This window comes from Psammomys obesus, unplaced genomic scaffold (genome assembly GCF_907164565.1).
Source record: "Psammomys obesus unplaced genomic scaffold, mPsaObe1.curated_primary_1811, whole genome shotgun sequence".
In the NCBI taxonomy this organism is placed as follows: domain Eukaryota; kingdom Metazoa; phylum Chordata; class Mammalia; order Rodentia; family Muridae; genus Psammomys; species Psammomys obesus.
In genome coordinates, this window is record NW_026591450.1 from 1,554,625 (window position 1) to 1,567,251 (window position 12,627).

At 46.3% G+C, this 12,627-nt stretch overlaps 1 protein-coding gene and 1 pseudogene across 1 annotated transcript in view; both read right to left on the reverse strand.

Moving 5' to 3' along the window:
• Arhgap28 (Rho GTPase activating protein 28) overlaps positions 1-12,627 on the reverse strand; it is a 151,376-nt gene that overhangs the window by 3,224 nt on the left and 135,525 nt on the right. Inside the window, exons 14-17 of the mRNA XM_055610184.1 lie at positions 11,882-11,995; positions 9,263-9,319; positions 7,335-7,459; positions 2,646-2,710 (exon numbers count right to left, since the gene is read on the reverse strand). Of these exons, the coding sequence (XP_055466159.1) occupies positions 2,646-2,710; positions 7,335-7,459; positions 9,263-9,319; positions 11,882-11,995 (361 nt within the window). The remainder of the gene's footprint in view (positions 1-2,645; positions 2,711-7,334; positions 7,460-9,262; positions 9,320-11,881; positions 11,996-12,627) is intronic.
• On the reverse strand, positions 5,636-7,117 carry LOC129679187 (60S ribosomal protein L7a-like; annotated as a pseudogene).

Consider the following 12,627-nt stretch of genomic DNA (forward strand, 5'->3'; position numbering starts at 1 on the left):
AGAAAGAAAGAAAGAAAGAAAGAAAGAAAGAAAGAAAGAAAGAAAGAAGAGAGAGAGAGAAAGAAAATGCAAACGAGCACAGGTAAGGAACATGCAGGAAATGTGTGACATCATGAAAACAAACAAACCTTTGAATTATAGCATAGAGAGAAGTAGGTATAGCAGAGGAAATGTTGAAAGACATAGGAAGCCGTGATTATCAAAACACAAAATAACACTGGAAATGCAAATAGTGACACCAAAAATCAAAACACAGCTCTCTAGTTGGACTTAAGGCTTGCTCAGTAAGAGGCGAATCATTCTTGGGACTGGAAACCTAGACAAGTTCCGAGAGCTAGTTACGTCATGGATGATGGAGGAGAAGCTACAGCAACCAGCATGCCATAACTCCATCACTCTCCGTCCTTATACCCACAGGGAGGTGCAGTCCTCACCCCTGGTCAAGAAGATTTCTCTTTGCAACAGACGGAGGCCATTACAGGGAACCACAACCAATCAAAATGCAGACTTGTGGAGCCCAGTCTCAGCAGATACGTCTACAAAACCTTCCCATACTTAAGTGCAGGAGACATTGAGGAAAAGAGGGCAGGGATATTGTAAGAGGCAGGGGATCAGGGAGTTTGCTGAGAAACTGCGTCTCCTAGCAATGTCAGAAGTTATAAAGTCTCACCAACAGGACTGCCTAAACATGAGCTGAAGAAAGACAACAGCATAGATTCATAAAGTTCAGTTCACTGGGGAAAGACCACAAGGCCTCAACCCTACATAGTTCCAGGCAACTGAGGAATGCTAAGATTGAAAGAAGTAATCTTCCCCAGGTATGAACGTATCAACTGAACAACCAATACCAAATGGTCAGCCATGAAAACACACATGCAAGCAACAATAAGCAGACTGAACAGGTTATATTTAGGACTATATCTGTATATACAAGTATTATATGCATGTAACCACCACTAGTGAAAAAAAAAGTGGTGTTAGATCTTTCTGTTTGAAAGAGAACAAGTAGAGGGTTTGAAGTGAGGAAAGGAAAGGAAAAAAAATAATGTGATCATAATCTCACAAATGAAAAATAACTTAAAATAAAGAAAAAAGACTAGATATTTTGTTGCTTTCTATGGAGGTAGCAGGCAGTATCCAGTCTCAGAGACTTCTCCTGTGGGTGCTTAATCAGCAAGTAGATAGATGCAACATAAAGCAAGTCTTGGTAATGGGGATATTTGGGGAAGACAAAGCAGGAAGGGCCCATGGTGCTGGAAGACACCACTGAGAGGGTGGCAATATCAGCAAAGGCGTGAGAGGCAAGTAGGGCATGAGGGCAGCTGGAGCAAGAGCATCCTGGGAGAAGCTGGTCAATGTGAGATGCCCAGGCAGTATGGGCACACAAGGCAGAGTCCAGAGGGAGGACGGGGCGGGGGCAGTCTGGGAAACATTAGCAAGCATGTGAATTTCAAGCAGTGAGACAACTGAGTTCAACCAGGAAGCTGTGAGTACATAGCCAGACTTCCAAGGGCCACACCCACATCGACTGAGAGGTCATAGCCCCAGAGAAGCAGGAAGAAGCTCAGAAACTCCCTCAGAAGCAGATGCAGACAAGTGATTCTCGGATGGGTACGCTCAGGTCAGGCAGTTACTCAGACAGAGGCAGTGTCTGTGTTTCAGGGTGAGTTCTCTGGCGTCCGGGATGAGAGGGTGATTTTGGTGGTTTCAAGAGAGAAGAAACTGGAAGAAGAAAGGCTGGGAGACGGCAGACTGGAGAAGGTGTGCTGCTAAGTGGAAGAAAGCAGAGCAAAGAAATGGGAGTGGACTTGAAGGCGTTGGGAGAGTTTTAAAGGGGATAGAAATCAGAAATGGACACGTTTACCATATGGGATGTTCTGAAACTCATGATCCCCCACAGGTGTAAGCTTCCCTCGTGCTGAGACTGCCCGCAGAGCGGCACACCACACAGCTGGGTAGCATGCCTGACACCGCTGCTTGCCTAATGCTTGCCTGTCACTGGCCACAACTCTGTCACAATTAGTCAGGTTTCGTTTCTGTGTTCTGTGGGAACTGAATGTATTCCCTCTTCAGCGTGTGTCACAAGGCCCCTTGGTGCTTTGAAAACTATCTTAGGTGGAATTGATGTGATGGGAGGGGGGGTTACAGAGGTAAACTGAGGGACTGGTGGAGCAAGGCCCTGAGTGGGCAGGAAAGGAAATCCCTAAGGAGGTCAGAGAAGCCCTGGTCACAGATGAAAAAGAATACAGAGAGCATGTCAGCCACAGAGGCCACAGGATAAGGCACAACTGGCTTTTGCCCTTTGCTCACTGGGGAAACAGAAGGCCCTTGGGCTGTCAGCCAGAACAGGGAGCCACTCTCTGCAAGCCCTTGCTGTGCTCTGTTCTGTGAGTGCAGCAAGAGGCAGTTCGTAACTGTAAGAATCACATCGAAAGTGCCCCAATGTCTTTACCTCACTTCAGATTTGAGAATATTGGAAAAACTCCATGTAACTGCTTTTATATGAAGTCAGAAAACCTCCAGACACTTGGCGATTTTACTTTTATCTAGGAAACTTGTAGAAAAGAAGAAGAACAACAACACATCCCTACAATAATAGCAACATATCATGGAGTATGGGAGCAGAAATTACGAAAGGTGCTTACCTATATTTCCTCCGACTTCATATAACCTTTGGTTCTGCATCTTAATACTTTCAGATGAACCATGGCTGAAAAACAGAGAAGGAAGTGGCTTAGGGTTCTTTCAGGATCCACAGTAAATACTGACAAGTCCTTCTATCTTGATGAAATACACTCCACAAAACTTTTTTATTACAACGGAAGTCGAGACAAGAACCTGAGTTAGAGAGGCTGAGACACTTCTTAACCGTGAGATGCTCAGTGGCCTATATCGACAAAGAACAAATCCTTGCCAGGAATTCAGCACCACAGGAGAGAGGTGGGGATGCTGGCATGGCTACTTGTTTAATGCTACCCTGTCAATGGCTGCAATCCTCTTCATTAAAAGCCAGCTTCCTTTCTGTGTTTGCTGAGTTTGAATGCATTCCCTCTTCAGCTTGGGTCATAGCTCTAAGGTTCCCTACTGCTTTAAAAGATACCTAAAGGGGATTTCTTTCCAAGTCTGCCATATAATAAAAAAGAAGTCAGAGAAAGCAAATGCCTAATTCAATTTTCTATTCCAAGTCTAGAAGACTGGGACAAGAGAATTCAGAAGGACCGTGCCAATCCCGGCGACTCAGGAACAGTCTCCAACTCTGTTGAGCAGGGGAAGGGCGCTTGCCCCTTCCTCCCTTTCTATTATATATTATTCTTAACAGAGCGATCTTTCCTTGAGGGAACTATAGATCTCAATATCATTTTTACAAATTAGGGGTGTGGACCCCGTGTATCCTTCATAGTTTCTCTAAGAGCAGCACCTTGAGATGTTGGAGAGGAATGTCTTGGAGAGAACGCTGACATTGATTCACTCAAAACCTCCATTCATCACCCAGGACACCTGCTGCTGTTCTGCCAAGGCCACATTTACCATCCTGTCCTCAGTACACCTGACCCTGATCCCTCAGACCTGGCAAACAAGTATCGCCGAATCTATTTCTATAATTCCTTATTTCCCAAGTGTGATGCCGACAGGAGAGCACAGTGAGGGAAGCCTTTTGCACTGGCTTTTGTTGCACTCCCTAGAGACCCAGGAACGTGCTTTTTCCTTCTCATCCCTGCAGAAAGTATCCTGGGATCCAGTACGGTCTAGTCACTTCCTCACGGAGAGATTTCTAGGGTTTATCTGACTTTGTTGAAGCAAAGCTGCTCTGGGCTGTGTTGACATTCATCTGGGGGATGAATGTCCAGGAGTGTGGAGAGTAGGCCAGGTGGTTATTTAGTTTTATAGAAAACCGCAAAAACTACTTGACGGTGTTGCTGAGTGATTTAAATTCTGGATCGCTGCATCTTTGCAGCATTTGCTGTTGCTGTTTAGCTTTAGAATCCTCGAGGCTGGGCCACTGATACGCCACTGTGGTTACAGCTGTGGCTTTAATTTGCATTTCCTTGGTGGGTAGTGCTGAACATCTTTCCAGGCATGCAGTTTTCATCTCCATGTCTCCTTTGGTCAAATGCCATCTCTAGGTTTCTGCTATAATTGTGAGTCCCCCACAAGTCCATATGTAGGAAGTGTGCAATCCTCTAAGAAGCTAGTGTGTAGTCCAAGTGTTCAGATCACTGGAGGCATACCCTCAGAAAAGATTGTGTGACCCCGGACACTTCCTCTTTTCCCTTCAAGGCCTTGCTCCACCATGTCTGCATTGTGATGGAATGCCTTGCCATGGGCCTAAAAGCAACAGGATCACTTGAGTATGAGCTGAAACCTCCACAGCAGAACCCAAGGAAACCCTTTCTCTTTATAGATATTTGTTGCTGTGGCAGAGAGCTCCCTGTGGTAAAAATGCCCGCTGCTGCTCTCTCCCTCTCCAAATGTCACTGCTTGGCTGTAACTGTTGAAGAGGAGCTTTCCTCTTTTTTCATCCTGTCTTCTCACCCCATTCATGCCTTCTCTTGCTAAGGTTTCAGTTTTGATGAGGATTCCTCACTAGCTGGGTCATAAGCATTTTCTCCTTCTATTTTATGAAAGTTTTTACATTTTTCATTACACATTTAAATCTGTGGTCCATTTTGAATTAAAATTGAGATTTTTGATTAAAATAGTTTTTTTTTTTTCTCCTCCTGGCTATGGGGGCCTGTCTCTACTGCTACCATTTACTGAAAAGTTATTCTTTCACCACTGAATGTTTTGATAGTTTTCTCAGTAATTTGCGCCAAGGATAAACAAATTCACAGAGACAGTTAAGTAGGAGAGTGTTTAGCAATGTCTACTACAACTTCCCAATTTTCAACATTTACTTATCTGTGTGTGTATTTACATACGTGGACTCACAAGTGCCATGGCATGTGAAAAGGGGAGTCAGGCCTTGCCTTCCATCATGTGTCTGGTGATGGGCACATGGGAGTTCGTGGTGGCAAGCACGTGTGCCCCCCGAGCCCTCGAGGCTACTCCAGATCACAACTTTCCAACCGAGGGAGTCCAGATCTAAGTGAAAGGTTGGCCAAATGTGGATCTACCGAGGTCGCCTCAGAGGATCTGAGTCTGCCTACAGCCACAGACCTAGATTATTATTACTATTATCAGGAACACCGTCTCTACCAAACATGGTATTTATTTGGGGAAGAGATGCATGTGCCATGGGGCATGACCGGAAGTCAGAGGGCATGTGGCCTCTTTCTACGATGTGTGTCCTGGGTGTTGGACTTAGGTCACCACGCTTAGCAGCAAACACCCTTAACCCACGATGGCATTGAACCAGAGCATTTCCTTTCTACAAAAGGTCTAGTTGAGGATCTTGTAATTTATCAAATAACTTAGGAACTTAGCAGAGGACAGCATCCTTGCAATGAGATTTCAAGTTTTTGTATGGCCACCTGTATGTGATAACTATGGTATTTTAAGGTGCCTGGGCCAGCGGTAGAGTTAAATGACTTTCCAGTCTCCCATTAGCCCATCTGCTCTCCTTTTACTTTCTAATGCAATTTTTTTGAGGATTTTCTTTATTATATTTACGTACAGAAAACTCAGCGGTGCATATTTAACCCAGTTCAGTGGTAAGTTCTTTGGCTTTTGCCTTTTCCAGCTTGGCAATGTAAGCCATAGACTTAGGACCCAGGATGTTGCCTCCCCAGTGGCAGAGGATTGCACCGTATCTGTCATTGTAATTGGTCCTAATATCCTCCACCAGCTTAGCCAGAGCACCCTTGTCTTCCAAGTTAGCCTGTGTGAAGGCGACAGTGGTGCAGGTCTTCCTGTGGACCAGCAGCCCCAGTCTGACCTTTCCCTTGATGACGCAACAGGGTCCCCTTCTTGTGACAAAGGATGGGCAAGAAGACCACCAGCTCAATGGGGTCTGCATCATGGGTGATCAGCATCAACTGAGCCTTCTTGTCCTCCTCCAAGGTGGTGACTGTACTGACCCTTGCTCAAAGGACAGGGGCTCTCTTAGTTGGGACGTCCCCTTTCCCAGCAGCTTTCTTCTTGGCATGGACCAGCAGCCTCTGCTTCTTCTTCTGCTTTGTCTCTGGCCTGTACTTGTGGGCCAGCTTAAGCAGCTGGGTAGCTGTTCATGGGTCCAGAGCCTGGGAGAACTGGTTAATGGCAGGAGGTACTTTGAGCCACTTTCAGAGGATGGCCCTTTGCCATTGCAGCCTAGTGTAGCGAGGCCATTTGATGGAGAGTGTGAGATCTCTTTTGGGCTGGATGTCCTGCTCGATGCCGAAGTTCTTGGGCCTTTTCTCAAACAAAGGATTGACTTAGCTTTTTGGCCTCCTGTTTCTGCATGAGGATGGGGTAGCCACGCCTACCTTCTCCAATCATAATCACTAACTTGCCCCCCCATTTATAACATCTGTCACTTCCAATGTGTGAATGAAGTCACACAACACGTATACTCTTGTAGGTAGCTCCCTTCACCAAACAAGGCTACTTCTTCTGAATTTGCCAAAGGCTTAAGAATACACATGAATTTCACTAGAAATGGTCAAACCACACCTCCATTCCAGCTAGTACATTTAAACAGGTGCTTCTTGTCATTTGCAAACTGTAGGGTCAGGTGTTTCTTTTTGAGTATGCGTTCCTGTAAGGTTGGCTCATGTTCTTTTAGGGTCACTCCTGGGGATACAGGCTGAGAGCTGTGGGCGTTGTCCAGACGCTGAAGATGATGGCGCGCAGGTTTTAAGAGGCGCAGTGATGGTGTCCAGGTTACATGAGTCTTCTCAACACTGATCGAGTTATTGACAACACTAACTGCCCTAGTTTTTAGTCTAATGAAAGATAAACTCACTGATCAAATAACATTAGATACGAAAAAAGGAATGATGGCGCTGGAGAGACCACTCAGCCATTAAGAAGGTTTGCCTGTCTTTCCGTGAACTGAGTTCGATCCCCAGCACCCACATTAGGTGGCTTACAACTCACCGTAACTCCAGCTCCCACAGATCCAAAGGGGCCTCTGCGGGCACCCTCACGTGTGGCAGATACACAGACGCACAAATAAAAGATAAAAGTAAATCTCCATATAGGTACCAGCTCCTTTAGAAACTGGCCTGTTGGTGATAGTGCTATTGTCTGACTAACCTCAAACTTTAACTGTGTAATCCGCTTGAAAGATTGAAAGGAAACAGGTGCAGCTGTTCAAAAGCCACAGCTTCGGGAGCCCGGCATGCCCGGCGTGCCCAGCATGCCCACCGGCTGAAGGCTCATCTGCACTCGGGGCTGCAGGCTAGCCTACTCACCTGTTCTCATACTGGAATTTCGCCAGGATATCTTTGGCTTTGGTCTGACTGTTGAGCTGAATGGCCATCGACACTTTGGACAGCAGCGGGGCGTGGACCCTTATGACGCCTTCTGGCACATCAGACTGCCAGTGAGGGAAGAGCAAAACACAGTCAAACTAGGGAGAGAGCCGGGTCAATGGCTGAACTAGGGAGGTGAAAATCAGGGGCACCGAGAATGAGGATACACAGACACACAGACAGACATACACACACGACCAATACTCAGCCAGGGTAATGTGTGTCTTCCTTCTTTACCAGAAGATTAACAACTGCATCTGCCCTGGGACTCTACTCTCCCTGTAGTCACTTAGGCCTCACTCAACTGCTTTGGGACCATAGGGAAGAAAATGTGGATTCTGACACACATCTAATGATATTTATTAGTACCTCTGTTGAATAAAATACTAAAAACCCTACATTAAGATACACACACACACACACACATATACATGTATCTAAATTGATACAATGTATACCCTGGAACACTATATTAACTGGCCTCTTGAAATAATATATTGACATTTTAACCACTAGAACCTCAGAATGTGACCTTATTTTGGCTCAAGTGTAATTTGTAAAGACATAGTCAAACGCAAATACCTTACTCTGATAAGAGCTGTGTCCTAAGGAGAGAGAGGAAGGTTGGCAGGACACAAAACATTGCAGGAAGACAGTCGGGGAGGCTAGAGGGGACACACAGTAAGAACAGCAAGGAAAGGCAAAGGTCGAGTCTAGGGGACACACATGGAGCATCATGGGAAAACAATGACGGAGACCAGATGGGACACACCACACGAGTATAATGGAGACTAGCATGATAGATACATCCGCCAAGGACCGCTGGCATCACCAAAGGCAAGCTGAGGAGCCCAGACGACATCTTTCCCTCAGTGCTCAGAAGAAACCCACCCTACTGATATTGTGACTTGGATTTTAAGCTCCAAAATCAGAAGAGCATAGATCTGTCCTGGCTTAGCCATCCACCTGCACGGTACATTGTGATGGCAGCCCTAGGGAACTAATGCAGAATGTTTAATCCGTCGGTCGTTATAGCCAAGAGCGAAGGCGGTGTGCCAGGGAACCAACAAGCAGGGATTTGGAGTCGGGGAAGTGCAGGCAGAGACCGTGGCTTGCTGCAGTCAAGTCCGCATTCCTAAAACCACTGTCCAGGATCTTCCCCTCTGAGCTCTCTAGATGCCTTCGCACAAGCGGTTCACGCTCTGACATTATTAGGCCTTTCGTAGAACAAACTCACATGCCTCCGTGCCTTTGTATCAGATACCTCACCATACATGTGAGTCATTAGCTAAAGGGCCTGTAGCATTACTTCAGGTGCAGACTGAAAAGAGCCAGCCTGAAGGACAGTCTGAGGTCCGAATTAGACAAGAATGTAGCGTGAGTGTCCGAAGAATTAATAGCTGTGAGGGCTGGGCATGGTGGCACGTGCCTGTAATCTGTGTGTTCAGGTCATGGAGGCAAAGGGCTGTCGGTTTAAGGCTAGCCTCGGCTACACAGTGAGACCATCTCAAAGATGAAAAAGTGACCGAAGTGATAGAAGGCTTCCTGCTTGCTTGGTGTACACAGTGTCCCGTGTTCACTTCCCAGCATCACACACACTTACACACTCCCTCACACACACACACTCTCTCATACTTACACACACGCTCCCATATTCTCTCTCACACACACATTCTTTCTCTTCCTCTCTCTCTCTCACACACGCCACATTCTCTCTCACATATACTCACACACATTCCCTTTAACACTTAAACACACTCACATATTCATTCTCACACATGCGTTCTCTCTCTCACACTCTCTCCCCTTCCTTCCTTCCTTCTCCCCTCCCCTCCCCTCCACATAATTAGACAGAATAAAAATCTTACCATTCTTCTTGAAGTAGGTGATTTTTGTGGTACCTTTGAGTTCTTGGGGTTTGAAGCCTAAAGAAAACACATTCCACCTTTCAGATTAACCCCGAGAGCATAAGTTTCTGGTTTGCTACAGTCTTTGAGGAAAATATTCGGGCATTTAGCAAATTATGAATTGCTTGTGCACTTTGACCCCACAATTCCTCACTTATAAATTCAACTCCAAACACATCTCAACTGTGAAAACAGTGACATACATAGTAGTTTATTCACCAAAGCTCAAATCATAAGAGAAAGAAATCGGATATGTTCTGGGGTTCACCAATCTAGGCGGCCTAAAGACGCTGTTTTATACCTAAAATACACAAAAGAGGCAAAGAGGGGCAATGCACTACTGTGGGATACAGCTACTGTTTCTTAAGCCACGAAAGCAGGCCAGGAGACAGTGAACCCTGTCTGCTGCCAGGCACGTAAACATCCAGAGTGCACACAGTCATGCCTGGGATCTTACACCCCGCACTCACCAAAGGCCACGGGTCCTCAAGCAGCCACCTGTGGGAAACGGTGCAGGTACTCCTCACCCGCACAGTCCTCCTGCAATACCGCAACTAGCTGGCGTGTCGTACCTAACACACTAGAAATGCCACGTGAGTGAGTTGGCATGCGCTGCCTAGGGGAAAGTTAGCGCTAAAAAGGTCTGTACGTGTTCAGGACCAACGTAGCACTGATTTGCCGAATATTTTCAATCTTCACAGGTAGAGCTCATGGAGGGTTGAGTGTGATTATAGTTGTTTCCTGAGCACAGAGCATCTGGGGGGGGGGGTGCACACCTGTGAGTTTCAGTGAACAAACACCGGCCCTGGTGCTACTGTTTTTCTCCCACGGTGGGGCGGAAGCCAGCAGTGACTAAATTTTATCCTATAGCCTTTCCAAGTCTTTATTTCATTTATGTACGTATGTGTGTGTGTGTGTATGTGTATGTATGGTGTGTTTGCGGGGTTCAGGTCTCGCCAGCCACCGTGTGGGTCCCAGGGGTTGAACTAAGGTCTCCAGGGCTACGCAGAAAGCACCTTTATTGGCTGAGACATCGCACTAGCTCTTTCCAATATTTTAAATATGTAACTTGTCAATTAATTGTTTAATTGTTTGCTCCAATCAAAATTAAGCATTAGAGCATGACAATAGTGTTAAAACCTTTTATCTTTAGATGCTTACTTCTGTAGAGTTTACAGCCTTGTGTTCTGTGGACCACCAAAGCATGAAAATAACTGGCATCCCCACAGCACTGTAGTTTGTAAACAGAGTTTTCAACATGTTTCACACACATCATGAGAGTCCATCCTAACGACAAGTCTGCGAAACAGATATTATTGTCTGTCTTGGATACAAACTCCAAGGATCCAAATATGAACTGGATTGGGCCAAGCTCTTCTAACGGGCAGCCTGACCTTGGCTTTAGTTCTGTGTGTATCATGCTTTTGTGTCAGTGATCCCTTCCAGAATGAAAACAAGACAAAGAAACTCCGAAACTATGAGTATGAAGCTGTCAGGGCTCTGGATGCTAACATTGCAGCCAAGGAAGAACATGAAGATGGAGCCGGCTGCACCTTCTCAGGCACACGGGCTGCGAGACACTGGTTGCAGCTTCCTAAGCCCAGCAGGCTATGCGGTATTTACGGCTGCTATTGTTCTGATCTGAGGCTGGGTCTCAGAATGTAGACAGGTCAACCTTGACCTCAGCATGTAGCTCACAGTGGCCTTCAACTCACAACCCTCCCACGCCCACAAAGCCCATTTTCACTTCTTTTCACATCTCTGTTCCTCAGCTCAGCCTCAGGCTGGAGATGAACACAGCCTGCACCTGGTGCTTGCTACTGCCTGAATCCTAGAACAGAGTGCGCCTCATCCTCCAAGAACTGCAACTATTTGTGATCTGTGTGGGTGCGCCAATGGGCCACCTGTATGTTACCTGTCGTGGAACTAGTCAGAGCTCCAGGCACAATGCTATGAACATTTTAAGGCAAGTGCTATGTGCATGGGTAAGAGTTGGGGAAACCCTGTGTAACTGAAGAGGCTGGGGCTCATATGACCCTCAGGATGGAGAGGGCCCTGTGCACATCCAGAGCTGAGCGTGAGACCAGGCAGACAGGCTACAGGGGAGACGCTGTTGTTTTGTCCTGGGTGTTTGCATGCAGGAGTGTGTGTATGTGAAGTTCCCAGTGCAGCCACACCAGGTGGGACAGGGCAATCAGGTTCACAGCGCCTCACCTCAGTGATCCCACTCCCTCCAGCGAGGCTCCACCTCCAGAAAGTCCCTAACCTTCACAAACAGTGTCACCAGCTGAGGACCAAGTGTTCCAGTACAGGAGCCTTTGCGGTACACTTCACATTTCAAACCATGACAACTAAAAGTCACTACAAGGCAATCGGGTAAGTCATCTCTAGGGTACCAAACAATCTTCATGAGGCAAATATTCCAAGGACCTCAACCCCAAAGCATGGAATGCAGCACAGTAGAAAGAACCTGGTTTATATGGAGACTTTCTACCACATCCTCCTTTGGGAAGTAAAAGCCCAGATGATGGAAAGCCTTGGCCCTGCTGTGCTCCTCCTTGGCCCAGCTGACACTCTCACCTCCCGTTCCAGAGTCTTCCTCCTCAGCAACTTCTTCATACTCGGGAGCTGCTTCTTCAACAGCATGCTGGCTTCATTCATCCTTCTTACTTGGGTGATCAAGAAAGATGGAACCTGGAGAAGGAAGAAACACTTGAGCGAAAGCCCCCGGTAGGTTCAGCTGTCAGTTATAGAAACTTGTTCTTAACCCCTCATCATCTTGGAACTAGGAGCTGTGACACTTGTCACTGAGATTAGAGAAATGATAAGGATTTCAGCTTAGAAGAGAAAATATGCTTTGGACATGTTTAAGAATGTACTATTGTCCTTTGGTCTCCAAGGGAGGCAGTTCTAGGAACCCCTGGATTCTGACATCCTTGGATGCTCATCCACGGTACAGTACCTGCATATAACCTTCATGACCCCCCTCTGTACCTCAGATCTTTCCATGATTCACAATGTCTGTTCCAATAAAAATATGGTGTAAGGAATTGTTTTATTGTACTATTTAGGGTCTAATGGCAGGAAATCTCAGTATAGATGCACAATTTGGGGAGGATATTTGGAAGTGTGATTTGTTAAATTCTGAGTCATAGAACCCGTGGATATGGAAGGCTAAGTGTTCACGGATGCCACAAGCAACCATGAATTATCTTCTCAGATTTTCTTCTTCTTCTGTCTCTAAGATTGCTTGCTCCTGGGCATTTTCATCTCCCTGCAGCTGGTGCCTTTTAGAGGGCCACTGGATGGCCCTAAGAAGCATTACT